The following is a 26,540-nucleotide window of genomic DNA, read 5'->3' as shown; positions in this document are numbered from 1 at the left end:
AAGAAGATGCAAACAATTTTGTACAAACAAGTTACAGACAGGATAAATTCGAGGTAATCTTGGAGGGAAGGCACCAAGATTAAAGAGGACATAATCTTCGAAAGACCTTCCCAATCTGGAAAATCTTTGAAAATGAGTCTACTAACTGGGCTTTAGCTCTGTCATTCAAGGACCAGTCCATGAAGTGCCGAGAAGCTCATCACCTGCTTGATCATAGCCTGATGGATTTTTCAGTCACATTCATTCTTCAAGCCAGTTACCAAAGGAACTGCAATCCCTGTAACCACACTGATGAAATAATGACTTTTTGAAGTATTACTGTTCATAGAATACCCACAGGCATGCAAACCTACAAAGAATCAAGAGATTCAAATAAAAAAAAACATTTAAAAAGCAATCGCACACACACAAAGAAACATGAATTATAAAAAAGGTCCTCTCTTCCCCAACACCTTCCTCTCCCCCTTCCCCCCACTTCTATAAAAGTCAAATGATTGATTTCTTTCTCGATACGGGCCAAGGGTGGTATTTATAGCCCCATAGTCAGCAGAATGGTGATAATCTAGGTTCTGTTGGTTTTCCTAGCTGAAAGCTATTTTAACCGATAGGGAGGAGGGAAAAAAACCCACAAAACTCATCTCCCCATGATCAATTGTAGAACTGACCAGCAGAGAAATTTAGAGGATATTTCAGTTCTCCTGGCTTAAGTCCTTTTGTAAGCTTAACAGTAAAGGATTACTATAGAGACTGTGCCTAAGTATTCTCCAGAATATTCAAGGTGAGGCAGGATGCTTGATCATTTGTCAATGAATTTCATAACCCACAATATATTTTGTTTTAGAGGTTGATGGCGTGTCAGACAGCCTAGTGCAACTTACATTGTAAGGTGGCACCTACTATTTATCACAGACCTCACCATGTTTAAATCTTTAAAAGCATATATGTTGTAATTGCTTTGTATAGCTATTCAGTGTGGAAATGTCATGGTAATTAGATAGGATATTCATCAGATTCGGTCTCACTAGAAATTTCCTTGTGTCAGAATCATCTTTAATAGCACAGGGCATGAAGCATGCAATTTTAAGTCATTGTCTTCTTTTAAAAAGACATCGAGTGTGAAACACAAAGGTGATCATACCAATTAGCCACAGGAGCGTGGATGCATCATCATTTTGAAAAGGTGGGGTTTTCCCTCTCTCCCATTTGGATTATTTCATTCCAATTTACCTGAGTTTTATTACAGACAATCATTTCTCAGAGCTCAGGTTTTTTCAGAAGCCCATTAGAAATCAAAGGGTTGAACTTTGCCTTTCAATGATTTGTTTCTTTGCTGGAAGATTCCTAAGTGCTTTTCCCCCCAAGATCAAGTGAGGAGACCTTTTTATATTGTGGTTAGTACTCTGTGCTGAAATCTAGTGAGTAGACTGATCAACTAGATTCTACTGAAAACATTTATTTTTTTTTAACTTTGATTCAGTAAAGAAATCACCTTCTCTATCTGTTCTGTTTTTCAGCATATTTTGAATAGTTGAAAACCATGTTATCTGTGCACATATTGTATTTTTTAGGCTAAAATGTCATTTGTGCTATTTTTTAAAAAATGAACCCAGATAATAAGTTGCCTGCCCTGGATATTAAAGGAAAAAACTACTATGGAGAGTAAACTATTTAAGTGATATTAAAGAAATAGGATCTTCTTTCAAACACTTGCATTAAGCACCCACATCTGGATGACTAATATTGTTCTTTGTTGTTATTGTTTTTTAACCAGGTGTCTTATTAAGGATTTTGAAAAGCGCCCATCTGTCACCCAACTCCTAGAACACCCATTTATTAAAGAAGCCCATGGTAAGGATTCGACTCTGCAGAAACAGTTGGCTAAGCTTCTCCAAGACCAGGAAACATATCTAGGCTCTGTTGTCAAACCCAGGTAATGTGCCCTGTGTCTTCCTACAGCCTCTCTCTGATTATTCCTAAAACATCCTTTCCACTGTCTCCATTTACTAGCTGGTATGATGGTGATTATTACATCTCTGCATTTTTGAGAGCTTTATTTACCTCCAGTTAAGTGTTCCAGGCCTTGAGAATGAATGTAGGGCTTTCTATTTGAGCTTTTACAGCTAGTTTCATTCAATCAGAGCTGAAATCTCATCTTGCTCTGATGGCCATTTAATTCTATTTTTATATGTATTTAATGTATGAATGTATTTGCCAGTTTAGGAGTAAATAATTGGTGAGATCATATGAAAATTCTTCTTTTGGTGGGTGCAGAATTGCAAATATGAATATACATGGAGAAATAATTCAAGAAAGATTAAGAACTAAAAGGAAGGCTTTTTCTGTCATGTAGTCAAAGGTTGTTTTCTGCTTACTTAAACATGCCCAAGAAACAATTTGATATTTCAGATGTGTTTCAAATATTGCTTGGTCTTTTCCTTTAAAAAAATTTTAAACTGAGGTTCTTCCTTTTTTTAATTATAAAGTTTAAAATGAATGTTCATTTCACTTGAGATGGATTAAAAGTGTTTATTGGTTTGCTAAGAAATAGTTCTCTGGTTTCTGTCCAGGAGGTGGCAGGATTTCTCTTTTTTAAAAAGCGAATTTAAATGCAAATGAGCATACCTTCCTCAACAATCACTTCGTGATGTACAATTTGCTTGGACACAGATAAGCTTCAGTCCATTTTTATTAAAACAGTACTTGAAATAATGTTGATGAAGAAAATTAAATGTCATGATTCATAAGTCATGGAAATATATGCTTATTCGGCAAGAACTTCCCCGATTATAAGCAGAAAACAGCCAATATTTGTATATGAGACTAGGAATGCTAAGCCCGGGAGAAGTAGAGTTTTAATGTGAATGCATCCTGCAGATTTTTCTTTTCCTGCAGCAATGGTAGCAACTTCCTGCCATGTACCATTTAGGTAGGCTCCAATTCCATTCTCCAACGTTCAATGTTCATTCTTCTAGAGGGCTGATCTACAGGAAACCAGAGAATTTCTACTGGTTTAGTGTCCAAAGGAGTACCAAATGAGCCCCATTTGGCTTCATTTGTTCCCCTCATTTCTCATTTTAGTTCCCTTTTTTGCTTAGAAAACCAGCTTTTAAATGATCCAAAGCTAGTTTGTTTCCTTCTGTTTTATGTTTTGAAAGCTGGTGGAAGAGATTTCCCAGGCTTCCATGACAAGGTCACTCAATCCTATATATTTGTGCCTTCCTCTCTCAAGCTTGACAGCTGTCTCTACAGATACAGCATCTTTCTCTTTATCATCTCTACAAAAATAGCTGGCAGCCTGGCTTCCAATACCTGAGAAAATCTCTCCTTCACTCTTCCTCAAAACTTCTAATTCCTATTATAATTCTTGTGCTACCTTCCCAAATCCTGAGTTTTTCTTCTTTTCTTTTCTTTCCTCATGCAGAGGAAAGGGAAGCTTGACAATACACAATACATTTAGGAATCTTTGGAAAAGATTCCTCTAAGAAAGTTCAAGTTTCTTTGGATGGAGAGATTAGTATTAATTGCAAAGATAGGGAAAGGAACTATCCCTGTGATTTTATTGATAGATGGTAATCCTGCATAAAGAAGCTTTTTCTATCCATAGAGGTTGGCCCCTTTTCTAGGACTTACATACAGAATTCAGAGTGTTGTCTCCAGAGTAATAAGAAGCTAAATCATTTGCCCAAGGTCACAGGAGACAGTATGTTAAGCCCCAGTATTAATAAAGACAAAATGAAAACAGAATTCTTGCTCTCAAAGAGTTTTCACTTCATGGAGAGGACACAACTTATAAAAAGACAAGTGCATTAATATTTTGAAGATGGAGAGAAGTACCAACTAGGGGCATAAGGAATGTCTCCCTATAGGAGATGAAACCGAAGATGTACCTTGAAGGAAGCAAGGGATTCTAAGATGCAGAGGTGAGGAAGGTACGCATTCCATGGGTATATGAGAGCCTGTGCAAAAGCAGAGCCAAAAGATCAAATGTTGAGTTCCAGGTAGTGCACATGAGCCTGTCTGGCTAGAAGAGATAATATGAAAAGGAAGAGTATTATGAAGTAAACCTGAAAAGGCAGGCTGGAGCCAGACTCTTTGGGCTTTAAAAACAATCTGATGAGTTTATATTTTGTCCTAGAGGCTATGGAACACTTGAGATTCTTGAGCAGAGGAGTTAATGTGGACATATTCATGCTTTAGGAAGAATATTTTGGCAGCAGTGAGGAGAAACTAGAAGTGAAAATCCTAACAGAAGGAAATTAATAAAGTCTAAAAGAGAAATGATGAAGGCTTGAACTAGGGTGATAGCTGCATGAGTTGACAAGAGATTCTGATGCAAAATATATTGTGAAGGTAGAGTCAATGACTTTGCTCCTGATTGAATGTGGTTGATGTGGGAATGGGAAGAGTTGAAAATGACTCTAAGGTCACAGATTCAGTTGACTGAAAAGATAGTGGTGCCCTCAAAAAAATAGATAAGTTGGAGGAAGGAAGGGTTTAGTATGAAAGGTGATGAGTTCCATTACAGGCATGTTGAGTTTTAGGTTTCTCTGGGATATCCAATTGGAAGTAGCTGGACAGCAGTTAGTAATAAAGGACTAGTGCTTAGGAGAGAGACTAGGCATAGGTATGTAGATCTAAGACTTATATGCATTGGGGTCCAGATGATAACTTAAACTAAGGTAGATGACAAGGTTACTAAGAAATAAGGTGATAAATGAAGAAAAGAGGGCCCAAGATAAAGTACTCGAGTACCCATGGTTGGAGGACAAAGAATGGATGATGAGTGAGCAAAGGATACTGAGAAGGAATTATCAGACAGTTAGGAAGAAAAGTGGAGACGACAATCATAAAGACCTAGAGAGAAGAGGATACCCAGGGAGAGGAAAAGTCAACAGCGTCAGATGCTACAGAGAGCTCAAGAAGGATGATCCTTGAGAAAAGGTCATTGGATTTAGTAATTGAGATATCATTGTTAACCTCAGACAGAAAACATCTTTAGTAGAGTGGCAAGAATGGGAAATCACCATGCAAGAGATTGAGAAGTGAGTGGGAAGAGACAGACAGTATTGCATCCGTTCCTATACTGTCTTTCCCCAGTGGACTGTGAGCTCCTTGAGGACAGACACCATTTTGGTTTTGTCTCTGTATCTCTTATGCCTAATGTAGGACTTGACCCATAGCAAGTGCTTAATAAATATTAATGGAATTGAAATGAAATCCAATAGAGTATAGATGCTTTTTCTAGAACATGGCACAACAGCTAGAAAACTACCTTACAAACATATCCTTGGGTACACAAATTCCCATAATCTATTCAGAATTCCAACTCCAACCAGACGGGAATACACACATACGTACATATACATATAGATCAAAATCTCTCTCTCTCTCTCTCTCTCTCTCCATATATATATATATATATATATATACACACACACACACCTACACATATATCTATACATATATCTTGATTTTTTCCATTGTCTTCTCACACATAGCCTAGTTTACTACTCCTAAAGAAAGAAGTCACAATGCTTAGAAAGAAATCGATCATATACTTAATATCATTGACTTATAGGCTATTACTGAGATTCTCTCTCAATCTGCTGTCTCCGAATCATAGGGGAAATAGAATTTACGATCAAATTTTGCTGGGTGGAAGATGGAGAACCTTGACTGATGCTGAATTACATATCCCCCAGCACAAACTTAATGATAAATACATTCAAATTCATAGAATGTCAGTGCATATCTGGCACTTCCAGCTGCTCTGGATAAACACATTTTCCTCAATGAACCTGGTAAATCAAGTGGCATTGATCATGTTGAGATGTTCTTGAAATAAACTCTCCGGGCTTGGCATATGGAAGAGTGTTGTGGTTGGCTTGGCATTTGTTATGTTCCTCACAGCATATGGCCTCTAGTTTCCTGATGCTTTTTCTTTCAAAGAGATAAGAACCCAATGTGGAATGGTCTAGCTCAGTGATGGGCAAACTTTTAAAAAGGAAATGCTCATCTGTCAGTCTGTTTCTAAGGCAACTCTTTCATAGTTTCATTGTATTGTATCCTACTCACTGTATTCATCAGATCAGGAATAATGTTGTGGGGTGGGATAGAACATTTCAGGGGGCCACATCTGGCCCACAAGCCGTAGTTTGCCCATCACTGGTCTACCTCAAAAGGTTGACTAGTTAGAGTTTTGAGTTTGAGGATAAAAGATGATTTAAAAGGGCAGAAATGCTTTTGAGCCATGCTGTTTCTGAGTTGGAAATCTAGGTTTGAATTACATATTCATTTTGTTGTGGTCACATCTGACTCTTTGTGACCCATTTAGAGTTTTCTTGGCAAAGATACTGGAGTGGTTTGCCATTTCCTTCCCCAGCTCATTTAAAGATGAGGATCTTTGCCCAGAGTCACGTAGCTAATAAGTGACTGAGGCGAGATTTGAACTCAGGAAGATGAGTCTTTCTGACTCCAGGACTGGTGCTCTATCCAAGGCATAATCCAGCCGCCTTGTATATATTCATTTACTTTTTTTTTTAAACCCTTACCTTCCGTATTGGAGTCAACACTGTGTATTGGCTCCAAGGTAGAAGAGTGGTAAGGGTAGGCAATGGGGGTCAAGTGACTTGCCCAGGGTCACACAGCTGGGAAGTGTCTGAGGCCAGATTTGAACCTAGGACCTCCCGTCTCTAGGCCTGGCTCTCTATCCACCGAGCTACCCAGCTGCCCCCTATATTCATTTACTTTTGACTAAGTATTACATCTCTTTTCCTCCAAAGGAAGCAAATAATAAAGGATTTCTTAAGTTTTGAATGCTAAATAATTTCTGATGAATGATGAATGAATCTTACATACATGGGCTAATTTCAAATTGAAATATACATAAATTTAAAAAGAAATGGTGACTCTATGAATATATGTATAAATATATGTATATTATGTGTATATATGTATGTGTATAAAACTCATAGAGTAACATAGTTGATAGGAAACTGATTTAGGAGCCAGGAGTGCCTGAGTTTAAGGCCTGCTTCTCCTCCATATTAGCTTAATGGCCCTGAGCAAGTCACCCTCTTGGTGCTCTAGATAACTAAGACTTGAAGTAACTGAGGAGGTAAAATCCCTATCTAGGTTCTAGCCCTGATCCCTAAAATATATATTAGGAAGAAATATGTATTTGTGGATCAACAGGGTCCTAAGTTTTAGGAGATAGCTCAGGAAACAGCATCATTGTTTCCTAAAAGGTTCTTTGTAAAACAGGATGAAAATGTCCCCCTTAGAGTAAACAGATATGTAGCTCACACAAAAAGGAATAGACCTCTCTTTTCCCAGAGTAATTTGTCTGCCAAATTTTTAAAACAGTGCTTATTTAAAAACTAAGGATTCCCCAAGGGACTCATGACAAAAAAAATGCAATCCAAAGCCAAAGAGGGAACTGTTGGAATCTGATTGTAGATCAAAGCACATCATTTTTCACTTTATTTCCTTCATGAGTTTTTTTTTATTGTATGTGTGATATGTGTCTTCTGTCATAGCATGAACATTATGGAAATATGTATTGCATGACAGCACTGGTATAAACTCTAACAGACCATTTACCACCTCGAGGAGGTGGGAGAGGGAGGGGAGAGAATCTGGATCTCAAAATGCCAAAAAATACTTAGAAAAAATTGTTTCTACACATAATTGAAAAAATAAAATAAAGTCTAAAAAAAAGCTCCTTAAGCAAAAACAACAACTATAGGTATCAATGATTGTCCTAACCCCTTTAAGCTGAATCTCCTTCTAGAGTCCTTTCCTTGTCTTTGCTCTTCTCTATCAGGACAGGCAGGCTAGAATTGTACAAAGAATACATTATTTGGAGAAAGAGGAAATAAGAGGATTTGGTTCACATCTTGGCTTTATTATGTATTACTTGGGCAAATCATTTAACTCCCTTAGGTCTTGTTTTGTCATCTGTAAAATGAAAGAGTTGTACTAGATGACATTCGATATATCTTCCAACTCTAAATCTTTGGCTCTACCTTATATGTACCAATTGATGAACCTTTTCTCCTCCCATTAAAATGTAAGCTTCTTGAGGGCAGGACCTGTCTTTTCTTTATATCCTCAGTGTTTAGCACAGTGCCTGACACATAAATGCTTAATAAATTCTTACTGATTAAACAGAATGAAAAGAACAATGGTTCTATTAGGATCTGGGCCAATTCATTGCTGACATCTGAACAAGCTGGTTGTCATGAGAGACAACCCTTCATATTGACAGTAGAAGCAGTACTTTGGGGTAGATAGAAGACCAGCTCTAGATTTGAATCCTCAATTTAGGTACTTATTAGTTGTGTGATCTTGGCCAAGTGACTTAACATCTTAGAGTTTCAGTTTCCTAATTTGTTGAACGGAAACACTAATACCTACCATAGCTGTCTCATGAGAACATGATGAGGCTGGTGATTCTTTTTGCAAACCATGAAGTATCAAAGACTATCTTTTTCACTAATGCTAATAATCAGGAGAAAACATTGAACCTAAATCAATTTGGAAAAGTTCAGGGATTATTGCCTTTTTAAAAATTAAATCATCTTCAGTATGACCTTTGTCTTCTGGACCAAAGAAGGACATCACTGGATGAAGACAGGGTCCAGGAGTGAAACCTCAGTGATTTTATTAGAGGGCATCTGAAAAAAGGTTTTGGGAACAGCTAGGTGGTGCAGTGGCTAGAGCACTAGACTGGAAATCAGGAAGACTCATCTTCCTGAATTCTAATCTGGCCTCAGACACTTATTGGCTGTGTGACCCTGGTCAAGTTACTTAACCCTGTTTACCTCAGTTTTCTTATTTGCAAAATGAGCTAGAAAAGGAAATGGCAAACCACTCCAATATCTCTGTGAAGGAAACCCCAAAAGGAGTCACAGAAAAGCTGGACATAATTGAAAGAAGTAAACAAAAACACCAAAGGAAAAAAGCTTAGTTTACTGTGACAAAGCTTAGTGCCAAATATTGAATTAATGTTAACTCTGAGCTGAATTGTACTCATTAACCAAAAAAATTTATGAAATATATGAACACATATGTTAATACTTGTAACCCAAGCTCCATGCTCTTATCACTGAGGACCAAGGCACTCAAAATGTATCCAAAACACACATTAGATAGTTCAATCTGAACTTCCTAAATAGAAGAATCTACCCAAAGATTTGTTGGATTAAGAGACTTATGACTGCAAGCACAAAATCGTGAATAAGAGTGGTACTCCCTCTTAGGAAGTCAGTAAGTACCATTAGCTGACCTGTGGAGGACTGGTTTGGTGAATAATAGGATCATATAGCTCAAAGGAATTTTAGAGATCACAGAAATTATACTCCTTGGGTTTGGCTGCATCCAATAATGATGTTCTTTGGTCCAGAAGACAAAGGAGAAACTGATAAGTAGATGACTGGCATATATTTCTCAGTGTAATTTATAAAGGGTAAGTGACTTTGTTAGTAAATGGTAGAGACAGGACTCAAACGTAGGTCTTCTGACTCCAAATCCAGAGTTATCTCTACTTTACCTGATTTCTTCTTTTAAAGAAACTGAAATCAAAGAAGCTACTTGTGTTGATGCAAGTAGGAATCATTAATATCTTTACCAGGGCACAAGGAAAGAAGCACGTACAACAAGGATGAAATATTGATGGCACCTAAGGTTATACCAATCGCAATGAGATGGGAGACCTTTACAGAGTTGTTGGTTTTTTTTTTTTTTTAATTTTAAACCCTTAACTTCTGTGTATTGACTTATAGGTGGAAGATTGGTAAGGGTAGGCAATGGGGGTCAAGTGACTTGCCCAGGGTCACACAGCTGGGAAGTGTCTGAGGCCGGATTTGAACCTAGGACCTCCTGTCTCTAGGCCTGACTCTCACTCCACTGAGCTACCCAGCTGCCCCCTCTTTACAGAGTTTTGACAATTCTGTTGATCCATAAGAAATTTCATAGCACTGACAAAGAATGTCAGTGGCTTGACCATTATCACAGATAGGGAAGTTAGACTATAGCCAAGGTAGTGTAATTTCTCCAGTAAATTAGCCATCCTCACCCAATGATCCAGAAAAACGTGACTGTAGATTTTACTTAGTTATCTGAAAAATTTACTTCTGAAAACCAAGTCAAAAACAAAAAACATCTGTAATTACACCTTATAATTATCCTTCTAGCTTCCAAGCATATATTTTGTATTATACAATTATAGAATCTTATAGCTAGAAGGCACCTCAACATACTGTAACTTAACCCAAATTCTTTATTTTACAGATGAGGAAAATGATTTGCAAGGAAGAAAAGTTACTTGCCCTAGTTCACAAAGAAAATCAATGACAGAGCTAGAACAGGACCCCATGTCTTAGAATGTTCAATCCAGGGTCCCTTCTAAAGCACCACACTGTTGGCAAATTCACATATAAACATCTGAGGCAGGTAATGTAAGGGTTAAATTAAGGAGTTTGACAAAGTGAGGAGAGCAGTTTAACAGAAACTTTGTTTAATTTAAGAAAGAAGTACCAATAGAAAGATAGAAAAGAGGAAAGAGATTATTAATCTTATACCCTATAAATATACCTAAAATTCCTAATGCTACCTAAAATTTCCTAAAACTATCTCTAATTGTCTTCTGAGGACAGTTTTTTCTGCCTGGCATGCCAGGCCTATCTAACCTACACTATCTATAAATGATTCACTAACTACCTAACTCCCTAAAATAATAGACAGCCATCACTCACTCACTCCTTCAATCAGTTTTCTATAGCATCCCAACTGTCGTAGCCAACTGTCAGCAGATCCTTGCCTCAGAGACAGACCTTCTGCTCTCTAGAGATCCCAGAGGCAAAAGACTCCCAGTGATCAGATGCTGCTTCCATTCTCTCCTCACTCACCAACTATCCCCCCTAACTTTCTGTTAGAGGGCAGGCTACTTCCTCTCCTCAGACCTGGTCTCTAGTAATGGAATCTTCAGCTCTGGCTTACTGACTCACTGAACTTGTCAGTTCTGATCTACTTAGAAATCCTGCTCTTAAGGAGACAGAGGGAGAGATTAAGAAAATCCCTTTAACTGTACTAAGAAAGTATTCAAAAGCAACATTCCAAATCCATGTGTTAGTTTATTTGAAGAGTTATACACATAGGTTCCAAGGAAGCCCATTATTAATTGGAGTATTTTAGGAGAACATTTTTTTTCACTCACTTATATTATTCATTGCTAGGGGACTAGGTGGGTTGTGCAAATTTGAAAGGTAATCTGTAGAGGTAGCATAAGGCAGCTGATATAAAGACCTGTAAGTAAGGAATATGGGTTCAGAATTACAGAAGAGTTGCTCATCTGCATTAGGAAAGGGTTTTTTCCTCATTGAGAGTTCCTTATACCTATGAAATCACAGTTGTTTTTTTTAAAGCAGTGAAAGTTGATACTAAATTGTGCTTTCACCACATCCTCATCTGGTTCTAGTTATCTCAGTAAGAAGAGTGAAATCCTCAAAAATTCCCAAAATTAATGTCAATTTACTTGAATATAAAACACAAACATCTCAGTTATATAGGAATGGTATAAGACAGAAGGCTCCCAACTATATTCAACTATAGAACCCAAGCAATAGATAGGAGTTTTGGTGGGAGGGGTGAGTGATCCATGGCAGAGGGAGGAATAAAATCAAACAAACAACAATAGGATGCTACCTCTCCAAAAAGGTAGAAGCCTACATTTGATTTTTTAACTTTCTGATCCTTCTTTAAAAGCTCCAGACACAAAGGGACAAAGTGGCCAGATAGTTGTAGGATTATAGAATTCAAAGCTAGACAAGTCATAGATTATCTGTTCTATTGTATAGCTAAGAAAACCCAAGTTAATAGAGTTTTAGCGACTTAATTATAAGCCACGCAGAGACGGAGACAGGATTCAAATCCAGAACCTCTGGCTCCACATATAGTCTTTTTCCAATAGGTTGGAAAGAGTCAAGGGGCTCCAAGACCCTAGTCACATATCATGATAGGGATTATGTATGGGAAGTGCCAGGGTTTTTTTGGGGGGTGTGTGTTAATTTTTGTAGTTCCTCAAATTGGATCCCAAGGGGCCAGACAGATAGCATCATATATGTCAGGTTAAGATGGCAGCTACTATAACCAAAAGTTGAAAATGCTAGTACCAAAGGTTGGAAACTGACTGATCCCTGCCCATTGATTCTTCCTTGAACAGTATCCTATTTTGACCTATTACTTCAATACTCAGATTTTATTTAAACCTTTTCCAAACTATTTGCTAACTTGTCAATATCCTATAGTCCAACAGAGAAGTTCTCTCCGATATAAACATTGGTTTATCTCTGAACCAAAAACAAACCTATATCTTGAAACTTTTCTATATTTTGGAAAGTTCTGCCATTAATTCCAGGCACTTGGGTTTGTTGGACTGGTAAATATCTTCAATTGGTAAATATCTTCAGATGTTTACTTAGCTCTATGACCCTGGGCAAGTCCCTTAACCTCTGCTTCAGTTTTCTCATTTGTAAAATGAAAATAACTATAACACCTAATTCCCAGGGTTATTGTGAGGATCTAATGAGATAGTGATTATAAAGCAATTAGTACAGTGCTAGACATATAGTAGATGTTATATAAATGCTAGTTATTATTATTATTATTATTATTAGCAGCATGATGTCCTTTCCATTAGAAAATGAACTCTTTAGGAAGAGGGGCTGGTTTTTGGCTTTCTCTATAACCACAGTGCTTAGCCTAGTACCTGACATGTAGAAGGTGCTTAATAAATACTATTCAACTAAGTGAATAACTTCCTTATACAAAGTATTGGTCTGACCATGTAATTCTCCTGTTTAAGCATCTTCAATGGTTTTATATTTGTTGTTTAGTCATTTTTCAGTCATGTCTGGCTCTTCATGGCCTTATTTGGGATTTTCCTGGCCAAGATACTACAGTGGTTTGCTGTCTCTTTCTCCAACTCATTTTATAGATGAGGAAACTGAGGTAAATAGCATTAAGTGACTTGCCCAGCGTCACATAGCCAGTAAGTGTCTGAGGTCAGATCAGGAAGATGAGCCTACTGATTCTAGGCTTGATACTCTGTATACTGGATTACCTAGCTGCTTGGCTTTTATATTCTCTCTGGGATAAAACACATACAAGTCCCTTAGTTTCACATTGAAACCTTTTCCCAGTTTGGCCCCAACCTAACTCTTTAGTCATTTTTCATATTACTCCTTGTCACACGTTTCCAACTAAACTGGTTGACTTATTGTTCCCAGGGCTCAGCCTGAAGTGCATTCCCTCCCTGAGTTATAGAATTATTGGCTGCCTGCAGGGTTCACATTAGGTACCACTTCCTATTTAGAACCTTTCATAAATTGAGAGATTTCTCCATCAGTTGAGGAACAGCTAAAGAGGTTGTGGTAGGTGATTGTCATAGAATCCTATTGTGCTATAAGAAATGATAAGCAGGCAGATTTCAGAAAAATGTGGAAAGACTTACATGAACTGATGTAGAGTGAAGTGAGCAGAACCAGGAGAACAGTGTACACAGTGACAGCAATATCATACAATGATCAACTATGAATGACTCAGCTGTTCTTACCAATACAGTGATCCAAAACAATCCTCAAGGACTCGTGATGAAAAATGCACCCTCTCTAGAGAAAAGAACCAATGGAATCTGAATGTAGAACAAAACACAATATATTTCATTGTCTTCCATTTTTGTTCAAGTTCTCTTCCACAAAATGACTAATATGGAAAAATGTTTTACATGATTGCACATGTAAAATTTATATCAGATACTTGCTGTCTCAGGGAGGGAGAAGAAAGGGAGAGGGAGAATTTGGGTCAAATTTTTTAAAAGGTTAAAAATTGTTTTTACTTGTAATTAAGGAAAAAAATAAAAGATTATTTAAAAGCTTAAAAGCAAAACAAAACAACCTTTTCTGGTCTCCATTGTTAGAACTACTTCAAATTATTCAGCTGCTTATTATTGCGGTGTCTATTTAAATCCCGTATCCAGCCCATGAAAGGCAAAATTGTTCTCTCTCTCTCTCTGCTCATTGAATTGAATGAATTTCTCTTGGGACTCCGTGAACTGACATTTCTCTTTTGTTGGCCCTCTGCTAGTGAAGAACAAATCTATCCAGCTACCACTAGCCTGAGTCCAGCACGTCTAGGAAGGCAACTAGAGAGAGGGCAGGGCGTCTGTGTGCTTGGCTTCTGAGTTGGATGGAGCAAAGAAGCTGCCATCTAAGGTGAAAAATCTTAAAAGCAGAGCCTTTTAGGCAGCCAACTCCAGCTCCTGTTTCAGAAAGCAATTAGCTGTAAGGAACTTAATTATCTTCAGCTGTCATTTCTTCTAAAATTTAGATTCCCAAAGTGGGCACTACTGCCCCCTGGTGGGTGCTACAGTGATCCAGGAAGGCGGTGATGGCCACAGGTACATTGATCTTTCCTATTAACTGCTATTAAAATTTAAAAAAATTAATTTACAGGGGGCTAAGTAATATTTTTTCTGGAAAGGGGGTGGTAGGCCAAAAAAGTTTGGGAACCACTGCTAATAGCAAAAGAATTAAAAAATAAAACAGGCAGTTAGGTGGCTCAATGGATAGAATTCTAGGCCTGGAGTCAAGAAGAATTGAATTCAAATCTGGCCTTGGATGCTAGCTAGGTGACCCTGGGTAAGTCACTTAAACCTGTTTGCCTCAGTTTCCTCACCTGTAAAATGAAATGGAGAAGGAAATGGCAAACCAGTCCAGGACCTTTACCAAGAAAACCCCATATAGGGTTGTGAAGAATTTGAAATGACTGTATAACAATAATGAAATTTAAAAATAGATTTAGCAGGGAGGCGGCTAGATGGCTCCATGGATTAAAGAACTAAGCCTAGAGACGTGAGATCCTGAGTTCAAATCTAGCCGCAGATACTTCCTAGTTGTGTGACCCTGGGCAAGTCACTTAACCCCCATTGCCTAGCCCTTACCTTCTGCCTTGGAATCAATACATAGTATTGACTAAGATAGAAAGTAAGAGTTGTTTTTTTTTTTTAAACAGGTTTAGCTAATTTTAAAATGCTTTCTAGACACAGTTTAATGGGGGTTATGTTCAGATTTCCTAAACCCCTCCAAATGACTAAATAAAGGTGCTATGTACCCTTAATAATAAAATGAAAAATCTAATTTAAGCAAAGAAAATACCACTTTGGGAGCTGGTGATACAGAATAATACTTATTCATGTTGGAAATTATGCAGCTTTCTGATGTAAGCCAGCTATTTGAGTTGTTACAGTTTAGTGATGTCAGTATTTCCATTATTAGTTGGTGGCTGACACATCAAAAGTAAATACTAGGATTCACAAAGCATGGGCAATTAGCCAAGGAGCTCTCAGGGACGGCAGTGGGAGTTCGACTCTTAATTGTCTTCTCCTTGTGGCAAGCATTACCCCCTACCTAGCTTCCATCCCACACATTCTCCGCTGGCCATTTTTAGTTTGGGGTTGGGATGAGGCTGGGCCAATGTTTTCACCAACTCTCCTGATTTCTTTTCCTATGGAGCAGCTAGGTGGTAAAGTGGATAGAATGGAGCCTGGAGTCAGGGAGGCTTGAATTCAAACCCAACTTCAGACCAGACTCACTGTGTGACCCTGGGCAATTCACCTAACCATTGTTTGCCTCAATTTCCTCCACTATAAAATAGGGATGATAATAGCATCTACCTCCCTGGGTTGTTGTGAGGACCAAATGAAACAGTTATAAAGCACTTAGTATAGTTCCATATATATATATAAATAAATTTTTGGTCATAAATAATTTCTTTTGGGGGTACATTTATTTAATTTAATTATTTTATTTTTCCATTTTTTCCATGGTTACATGATTCATGTTTTCTCCCTCCTCTCTCCCAGAGTTGACAAGCAATTCCACTGGATTATACACACACACATACACATACACACACACACGCGCGCACACATATATATCACTCAAACCCATTTCCATATAATTTATTTTTGTAAAAAAGCAATCCTTTAAAACCCAAACCCTAAATCACATACTCATCTAAACAAGGGATAAATCACATATTTTCTTCTGTTTTTCTGCTCCCACAGTTCTTTCTCTAGATGTGTATAGCGTTCTTTCTCATAATTCCCACAGAGTTGTCCTGGATCATTGCAATGCTATTAGTCAATCCCTTTTGATTGTCCCACAGTGTTTCAGTTACTGTGTATAATGTTCTCCTGATCCTGCTTATTTCACTCCACATCAGATAATGGAGGTCATCATTCCTTATAGCACAATAGTATTCCATCACCATCATATACCACAATTTGTTCAACTATTCCCCAGTTGAGGGACAGCCCTTAATTTTCTAAATTTTTGCTACCACAAAGAGTGTGGCTATGAATATTTTTGTACAAACAGGTCTTTGTCCAGTTTTTAAAATCTCTTTGGGGTAAAAAACCCAGTAGTGGTATTGCTGGATCAAAGGGCATGCATTCTTTTAATGTCCTTTGGACATGATTCTAAATTGCCCTCCAGAATGGTCAGATCAATTCACAACCCCACCAGCAATGCATTAGTGTCTCAACTTTGCCACATCTCCTGCTAAGTAAATTATTATTAATATTATTCTTTCCTGTTTTATCCCCAGATTATTATCATCAATGTTATTATTGATATTTTTAATAGGGGTAGGACTTAGACCTATGATTCTACTTGTCTAGGGACTCCCATGTGAGGAAACTTCTTCTACCAGTGCTTGTCAACACTTTTTCTAACATTATCATCTTAGAAAGTTGCTTTAAAGTGACTGAGAGGGTAAGTGATTATATATAGATGGATCAGAGGTAGAACTTGAACTCAGGTCTCCCTGACCCAGAAGCTACCTCTCTATCCATTCTGACACACTGCTTCTCATAGTTTAGGAGACTGTTAAACAACAATACCACCACCAATTTGGGTGAATGGGATTGTGGGATTGAGAGAAATGTACCTCCAAACCTTACATCATGAGTAACTACAATTCAGGTTCATAGTAGCGGAGCTGTAACTGTAATAGAGCTAACATGCTGGGGCAGCGAGGTGGCCCAGTGGACAGATAGCCAAGCCTAAAGATGGAACATCCTGGGTTCAAATTTGATCTCAGACACTTCCTAGCTGTGTGACCCTGGACAAGTCACTTAACCTCCATTGCTTAGCCCTTACTACTCTTCTGTCTTGGAATGAGTATTGATTCCAAGACAGAAGGTAAGGGTTTAAAAATTAAAAAGTCAGCATGATACATGTATAAAGGATTCTTTCTTGGCTGGAGAATGACACAGACTGTCATTCATTGACAACTTGCATCGTTTCCTTCATGGTAGCCTTCCTTCCCCCTCAGCCGTTCAGAATGCTTCTCAGACTTGCTTTCATGACTCCTACCCAGCTTTCTGGATTATTCCAAGGCATCCTTTGGTCTAACCACAGCATAGAATCCTCTTTACCCTTTGGGACCAACTCCTACTTCTCTTCTCTTCCCCTAGCCCCCAAAATGTAGGATGTCCTCTCCCTCAAGTTTATTACTTGCCCTTAATCATCAGCATTCTTCGGTCCTCTTCCCCATAAAGACTGCATATTTACAATTCCTTCTTTTCTCTTGGAGGAAACATGACAATTATCTGATGTTTATATACTTTGCATCTTTTAGATTCTTTTACATGTAACATATTTCTGCTACTGTTTCCCTCTTTAAAAACAAAAGTAGACATGTTTGGACAAAGAAAGAATGAGTAACTCCTTATAGTTAAATTCCCCTTATGAGAAAACATTTTGCTTTTTTTCCCCTTTCAAAAACTTTTGAAATCTAGGAAGACTTTTTTCTTTAGATTTCTTAAGGGGTCTCCAAATCTAAACAGAAAAAACTACCACCCCTTAAGAATACATGGGATAAGGACAAGAACTTGCTCAGATCTGGGTACCAATTCCTACGGGCCACAAGTAACTTCACTGTGTCTCTACTTTCTCAACTAATTATGACCAAGACAGTTCTGACAGCACCTAGCCTTTCTAAATGAGCACACTGGGTAACATCATTAGTTCCTCTACCAAAATAGAACTTGTAAAGAACATTGAGCTATTAATAGAAAGATTCTCCTACTTATATCCCTCTCATATTCACAAATAAATATAATACAAAATGAGACATAAGTGCCTAAGGTCAAAGTAGAGAGAGGCTTCATTAAGGAAGCAATTGGTACCTTAGTTGAATCTTAGAAGAAGGCAGCTTTGTATCTTAAAAAGTACAGGTCTGACCATATCTCCCTTACTTGATAAAAACCAATGGCTTCCTATTGCTTCCAGAAGCAAATACAAAATGCCCAATTTGGTATTCAAAGTCCTTCACATTCTAGGCTTCTCTCATTCTAGGCTTCTTACACTTTACTCTGATCCTTCACATTCTAGTCTCCTCTCATTCTAGGCTTCTTACACTTTACTCTGATCCAATGATACTGGCCTTCTTGATGTTTCCACCAAGAAATGCTATATCTTAGCTCTAGGCATTTTCTCTGGCTATCCCTCCATGCTTAGAACACTTTGTTTCAATTACTGACTTCCCTGGCTTCATTTGAGTCCCAAATAAAATCCTATCTTCTACAGAAAGCCTTTACCAACCTTTCTTAATTCTAGTACCTTCTTTTTGTTAATTATTTCCTATTTATCTTTTACTTTCCTTGGTATATATTTGTTTGTATGTTGTATCCTCCAATTAGAATGTAAATTCACTGATGTCAGGAACTATCTTTTACTTCTTTTTGTAGCCCCAGTGTTTAGCACACTGGGCACTTTTTGCATACAATAGGCACTTAATGAATGTTGACTGATTGATTAATTTTGAGCACCATGATACCATATACTGGGCTTTTGGTTTTCCAAATCTCCCCAAATCTGAGAAGACATACGTTATACCTTTTCCACCCCCATACCATTAGCTATTTTTCAAAAGAAAGCATGCACACATGCCTGCACACACACACAAAAATAAAGTGAAAAAATATGCTTCGGTCTTCAGAGTTCATCAGTTCTCTCTCTGGAGTTGGACAGCATTTTTCATCATGGGTTCTTTGGAACTATCTTGATCAGAGTAGCTAAGTCTTTCACATTTGATCATTGTTACAATATAACTGTTATTGTGTGCAATGTTCTCCTGGTTCTGTTTACTTCACTTTGCATCAGTTCATCTAAGACTTCTGTGATTTTTTAAAAACACCCTGCCTATCACTTTTTTATAGCTCAGTAGTATTGCATCACAATCATATACTACCAGTTATTTAGCCATTTCCCATCTGGTGGGCATCCCCTCAATTTCCAATTCTTTGTCACCATGAAAAGAGCTGCTATAAATATTTTTGTACCAATAGTTTCTTTCCCTTTTTCTTTGATCTCTTTAGGATCCAGGCTTAGAAACGGTATTGCTGAGTCAAAGAATCAAACTATCATAGTTTGATAGCCTTTTGGAGATATTTGAGAATTGTTCTCCAGAATGGTTAGACCAGTTCACAGCTCCCCAAACAGTGCAAAATAGTGTGCCTATTTTTCTACATTCCCTCCAGCATTTTCCAGTTTCTTTTTCTGTTATGTAAGCCAATCTGATCATTGTGAGGTACTCATACCTTCTTCTTCTTAGCTTAACTCAAAGCCCATGCAGAATGTCTGCTGAGTTTTTGTGACTTTCTCCAAAGACTCCATCTCCTATACATTCTGCCCTAATGGTTCAAAAATGCTGTTGCCAAGTGAGAAATTCAAGTTGGATGACACCCAGATAATATTCCTGTGTGACTCATCAATGATGCTTCTAAAGAAGCTGTCACTGCTAGGAATCTACAACTGTCAAATAACCAAGAGCTAAAGATACAAGATTGGCTCAGAATTCTTCTTTTCCCCCTCTCTTCTTATAAAGTTTTTGGATCCCAGTAGGCTTAAAGAAGTTCTCTAGAAACACATCTAAGGTGAAGTTTTTAAAAAGGCAAGGATAAAAATTATGATCTTAAAAAAAACACATGTTCACTACCAGAAGTTAATATCTAATTCACTTTTCTTAAATTTGAACTTTTCATAACAAGTTGTTTAGAAGGCATTTTAAATTGTGATATCTTTCAGATCATTAAGATCATTTGAATTCTTTCTATTCACTAACAACATAACTGCAGGACATTAGACTAATAGAAAGCTGGTGAGACTGGCAAGGGATTTAATACTTATGTGATTCTATACTTGAAACATTCTACTAACCTAAATTTTAAAAACCAAGTAAAGATGTCAGCATTTTTGTTCAACTCACCCAGCAGACCTCCACAACAACCTGGAAAACATATCATTCCAAATTCTGATTGGCAAAGCCAAGAAAAAGTCACTGTGGTTATATTTCCAGCCTAGGGAAGCTTAGCAGGATAAAAAGCTCTTTGGACTCTGGGGCGGGAGCTGGCCAGGATCACAGTGCAGCAGGGGTGGAGGGATGTGGTAGGGAGCATTACAGCATTCAAAGATGATAAGAAAGCTGAGATTGAAAGAGGCACTGGGGTAAAAAGAGGTCCCAGGATACCTCTGAACCAGCACAGAAAACAGGAACAGGTTTTACCTGGCAGCTCTGTTACTTATTACCCCTCAGAACTTTGTGATGACCAGGGGTCTTAGAGGCAGTTTAATTAGAGAGAGGATATGAATGTGATTCTATTATGTTGGGACAAATTCAAAAGAAGAATATATGGGTGGAGAAGATGAATGCATTGGGAAGGGATGGGAGAAGGGAGATGAATAATGAGGGACATGATCTCATATAAATGGGTCATGCAAGAAAGAATATATTTCTATACACATATATGTGTGTGTAAAAACAGTGGAGGCAGAGAGAATAGACAATATTTGAAATTTATTTTGATTTGAACTGGGTTTGAGGATGGAAGTATATACATACATACTCAGTTGGGTAAAGAAATTCATCTTATCCAACAGTGAAATAGGAGGGAAAGAGATTACAAGAAAGAGGAAAGGGGGCAAGAGAGAAGACAGATAAAAGGAGGCACTGGTGAGAAGCAAAACATACTTTTGAGGAGGAGATGGGGTCAAAAAAGAGAGCATATATAAGAAAAAAAAGATGATAGGAATTATACAGTTAGCAATCATAATTGTGAACATGAATGAGATAAGCTCACTCGTAAAATAGAAATAGATAGTAGAATAAATTAGAAACCATAATCTGATAATGTGTTATTTACAAGCAACACACTTGAAACAGATAGATACACAGAATTAAAATAATAGGTTGGGGCAGAATTTTTTATGCTTCAGCTGAAGTAAAAAAAGGCAGGAATAGAAATCATGATCTCAGACAAAACTAAAGCAAAAATAGATTTAATTAAAAAGGGGTAAACAGAGAAACTACATTTTGTTAAAGGTACTATAGAGAATGAATTAATGTCAGTATTGAACACATATGAACCACGTGGCATAGCATTCAAATTCTTAAAGGAAAAGTTAAATGAATTATAGAAGGAAATAGACAGTGAAACTGTATTAGTGGGAAACCTCAATTTACCCTCTCAGATGCAGATAGATTTAAATAAAATAAATGAAAAGGAAATTATAGAGATGAACAGAAGTTTAGAAAGTTAAATATGATAGATGTTTGGAGACTATTGAATGAGAATAAAAAGGAGTACATTTACATTTCAACTGTGCATGATACCTTCACAAAAATTGACTAGGCATTAGAACATAGAAATTTCAAAGACATAGAAAAGGAGAAATAGTAAATGTATCTTTTTCTGACAATACTGTAACAAAAATTGCATCAACTAAGGGGCTTTTGAAATATAGATAAAATTAATTGTAAAATGAATAACCTAATCTTTAAAAATGAATGACTCAAAGAACAAATGATAAACAATCAATAATTTCATTAAAGATAGTGACAAAAAAGAGAAGGAAGATATATCAAAATTTGTCAGTTTCTAAATGCTTACATTAACAAAGAGAGAAAGAACAAATCAATTAATTAGGCATGCAACTAAAAAAAACCCTAAAAAAACAACAAAATTTAAAACCCCAATTAAATACCAAGTATAATATACAGAAATAGACATTTTCTGTAGTTACTAAAAGCAGACTGCTCCTTTAGAACTCAGAACCTGGCAAAGCAGCACTGGGCATGTGCTAATCTGACAATTGGGACAGGGGTATAAATTGAACTGCACAGATCCCTCAACCCCACTTCTACTTCTTCTTTCCTTGGGTTGGAAGACAGGTGGGTGTCTGCTGTCTGGGCCCTGGGAAGAGGGAGATTTGGTATAGGCAGGCAGGCAGGGTTAAAACTATATTGCCAGCCATATCAATTCTCTTAATATTGGTAAGGCCACTGAGTTTTATTATCCAACAAGAACATCTTACCAAACTCATCAAAATCTACAACAGCCTCTGACCCAGGGAGACTGTCCCTGGGCTCAGCATCAAACAGATTCTATATTTATTTCAGAGTCAGAGGGAGACCCTCAAGGTCCCTTTTGAACTCTGCACCTAAGACATCTTTATATTTAAATAAAGCATAACTTATTATTAATTTAGGCAAGATTATCAGGGTTAACTACTTCCCTCTCTCCTACTCCCAGTTCACCTTTCTGTCTAGTTACCCAAATAAACCCAGTTAATCTCCAAGCCTTTATTAATTATTTAAGACTTAACTTACTTTTGAAGACAACATCCTTTGATAAATGTAGTCAGATCATGGTAACAGCTTAACTGATCATTTCCAAACCAAGTTAGTGCTAAACTCATAGTCATTGCTAAAGTTTCAGGAAGTCAACACTTACTTCCTGGTTAGCTCTAAGCCAACAGATAGCCAGGTGCTTTTACTTGGGTTTATGGTTAAGCCTAATAATTCTAACTCTTTCAGGGAAGCTTTGCCAGGCTGGTATGAGAAGCAAATCTTTACTCCCATATCTTAGCTGAACAACAGTGCTTCCTTTGATTTACCCAGTAATAATACCCTGACTTCGGGTGGTCATAACAGTTTGGCAAGCACAACAATAGGACAAGAACCTACACATTAATTTGAGTTGAATTAATAACAAACATCAATGGCTGTAGCTAGGATGACTTTTATTGTCAGTAGTCTTTGTTTATTGCTTTACACAATTTCGCAGGGAGCATACCAGCTCTGGTTTTCTACAATACCATCATATTTATTAAGGATTACACTAATTTATGACTCTTATAAATGGTTTGCTGTGACATTAGCTGAATTTGTGTCTTACATCCCTACCATGGCTTCTATATTGGTCTTTATATTCCAAGGTCTATGGGCATTGAGAAGAGTCTGTGAATACCTAAGGGGTAATGTCAAGTCTCCTAATGATGATTCCTTGGTCCAAGTATTAAAAGAACAGACAAAACTCCTGATTGAAGTTAACAAACAAATACATGAGGGGAAACAATTGGATGACCATATAATTCTCCAATTAGAAATCATTGAAAATGGGCAAATGGTTACAGGCATAAAATCTGAATTTGGGAAGACTGTGGACAAGGCAACCAAGACAGAAACAACAGTTTCATGGCTCCCCATTGTAGATTGTACCATAGTTCAACTGGAAGGGGGAATTTTGCATGTTAAATCCTCTAAGTCATTTACCCCAAATGATTTGGAAGTACTCTGGCGTCGTTTTCCCAAGTTCTATTAAGTCCTCACAAAAGTATAAAAGAAATGAAAAGAGCTTTTACTTTGTTCAATTCAAACTTTGCAGATGTAGAATTTCTTTTGGGAGAATTCTTTTCCCCTTCTGAAAAAGATAAATTCTTGCAAGAGACTAGGACAAACCCCAGACTGACAGCTTGGCCCACAATGCACTGAGACCTAGAATTAATCTCACATGCTAACATGTGTTATTTGTTGCAATGTCGGACTGATCTCCTGGAAGCAATGTGCCTCCATGCAGAAAGACCAGATTCATGGTCCAAATTTGAAAAATTGAGGCAAGGGGAGGATGAACACCATAGTATTTTTTTGGACAAACTCATTGAAGCTGCTGAGACTGTGCTCAGGTATAGGGAAATTCTATCTGCCAAAACCGTAGATCATATTAGAAGACAATTTGTGAAGGGTGCTGCATTGCCAATTCAACAATATTTCAGACAAAACTGTCCACAATGGGAGACCTTGTCTCTTGAGGATATAAGACAACATGCGACTTATATCCATGATTCTAGAGCTAAGAAACAGAAGGCAGTCAGGGAATCTGAGTCTGAAAAGGATGCACTTATTTCTGATTTGAAAAGACAGCTGAAACAAACAAAAAATATAAGGAGATTGAAGAGATAAAAATTTTTGCACTCCAGGACAAGAGTTTTGGGCACCTGGAGAAATCATGCCACTACAAGAAACAAATCAATTTCAATAAGAACTTCAACACCAGTTCTGATAGGAGAAATGCTACAAAAAAAATCTCACTATAACTCCAAATGGTCCAACAAATCTAACCATACCAAAGATGGGAAAAATAATGCGAAATGTTGTGACCACTCGTGCAAAAATTTCAGCCAATCTCCATCCCTTGACCAAATGGAAAATTATTTAAGGCAAGGTGTGAAGCTGAAGCACTTATGAAGCCAGGCCTTGATACTGACTAAAACTGGTAGTGACAAAGATTGCATATTGAAAAGAGGCTATATGAATATTCCAGAAAGACTGGGCAGTCAAAAGCATGTGTCTATTGAAAGCTACACAGAAAATAGCGAAATTACTGCTGCATAAGATCAAGAATGGTTGGAAATAATGCAAATGGTTTTTGGAACATCAAGTGATGATTATAAAAGGGGTCAGCTTATGCATTTCACCTCAATTGGATTGGATGTGAAGCAAAAGGTCTATACAGGAATTTGTAATGTCTTACTTACAGGAGCATTGCAATCCTGCTTGATGACATTAAAGTCACAATCTCATTTCTTTATTCCAAGTTCTAATCAAGAAGATAGCTTGGATAAAGATAGATAAACAAGGGATTTACAATGTATTCACAAAGGTATATCATGTGTAACCAAAGGGGAGCTCTGTCCCAAGTTACTACACCATTCCGATGCAATGGACATGAAAAGTGCTGGTACAGCAAGAGAAAACTGTTTCATGGAATCTTTCAGAAGACTTGGTTTCTATAGAACAGGGAACTATGTTACTGGATAACATAAGTAAAATAAGTGAACCATTAGATACAAATCTCAGTCCTCAGGCTAAGGAATTCATACCTGAAGCTTGGGTGAGAGAGACTAATGAAATGACAACTCAAGTACCTAATGAGTTCATCAAGAACATCAGTGAGACCTGGTCAGTGACTGAAGTTAACAGAGACCAAACTCCAGTCATATAGAAAGCAGTGCTGGAAAATGATCTCCAAACAGCCTTTGAGATAGTAGTAAAAGACCCTGAAGTAGTAGATGGTGAAGATATTAATATTACATTCAAAGCTGAAGCTGCTGAAAGGGAATTTTCTATTCTTGAAGGCTGTGAAGCTCTAAACAACAGAGTGAGAGAAACCTCTAATGAAAAATCCATTTTCCAGCTTCCTGCCAGTTAACTTCTGAACATTCCATGAGCACAGCTACTCAGGACAGCTCAGTTGCCAGGACAACATTGAGTGCTGCTGAAGCTGAGAGGAGCTGTCAGCTCTCTTGCAAAACATTCTATCTGGACTCTGACAGAGACAGGATCTCAGGAGAACATGAAAAGGTTTCTGATCTGTCTGTAAATGCTGACACTAGACATGAAGGAGTGCTTCATCAAGACCATATGCTAGACTGGATCCAGACACAAGACACTCTCTTTTGAGGAATCCCAACTACCTCTTATTCCTATCAAGTCCAACAATCATAGGGAACCCCGGATAAGCATGAATATTAGGGGGCACACCTATGATGCTCTGATTGACATAGGGGCTACTTGTTCTGTATTAAAGCAGATCCCAGAAGGATGCAAGTATCAGGGAAGCTTGAGAGTGAGAGGAGCATCAGGCTTAGCTCAAAATGTTCCAAAATTTAGAGCTAAAATGGTAAAATTGGGCACACTCATGAATGATCATATTTTCCTATTGATGCCATTGTGTCCTTCCAATTTTGTTGGGAGGGATCTTTTATGTAAATTAGCTGCGACCATTCAATGCAATCCAGATGGACAAATTTACCTCTATTTACCTAAGAGATTCCTGAAACATCACCCAATATTATTTTTAGACCCATTTGAGGAGGAATCAAATTACCAACATAGAGATAGTGAATATCAGGTTCCTGATGACATCTCAGACTAAATTTGAGCTAAAAATTCTAATGACATGGGGAGAATTCTTTCTGCAGAACCAATGAGGAGAGAGGTCAAGGAGGGATTGCCACCATGAATTCCTCAAATCAAATTGAGCAAGGAAGCTATGGAAGGTGTGAGACCCATTATTGAGAGTCTCTTGGACCAAGGGATTTTTAGATACAGTTTCTCACAGTATAATAAACCAA

General features: G+C 37.5%; 1 protein-coding gene across 1 annotated transcript in view; it reads left to right on the top strand.

The window, feature by feature from the left end:
• Positions 1-26,540, top strand: part of LOC123242218 (myosin-IIIb-like) — a 413,600-nt gene that overhangs the window by 194,258 nt on the left and 192,802 nt on the right. The window contains exon 8 of the mRNA XM_044669803.1: positions 1,772-1,930. Coding sequence (XP_044525738.1) covers positions 1,772-1,930 — 159 coding nt within the window. The remainder of the gene's footprint in view (positions 1-1,771; positions 1,931-26,540) is intronic.

Source organism: Gracilinanus agilis, chromosome 3 (genome assembly GCF_016433145.1).
Source record: "Gracilinanus agilis isolate LMUSP501 chromosome 3, AgileGrace, whole genome shotgun sequence".
Classification (NCBI taxonomy): Eukaryota; Metazoa; Chordata; class Mammalia; order Didelphimorphia; family Didelphidae; genus Gracilinanus; species Gracilinanus agilis.
This window is presented reverse-complemented; position numbering and strand designations above follow the sequence as displayed.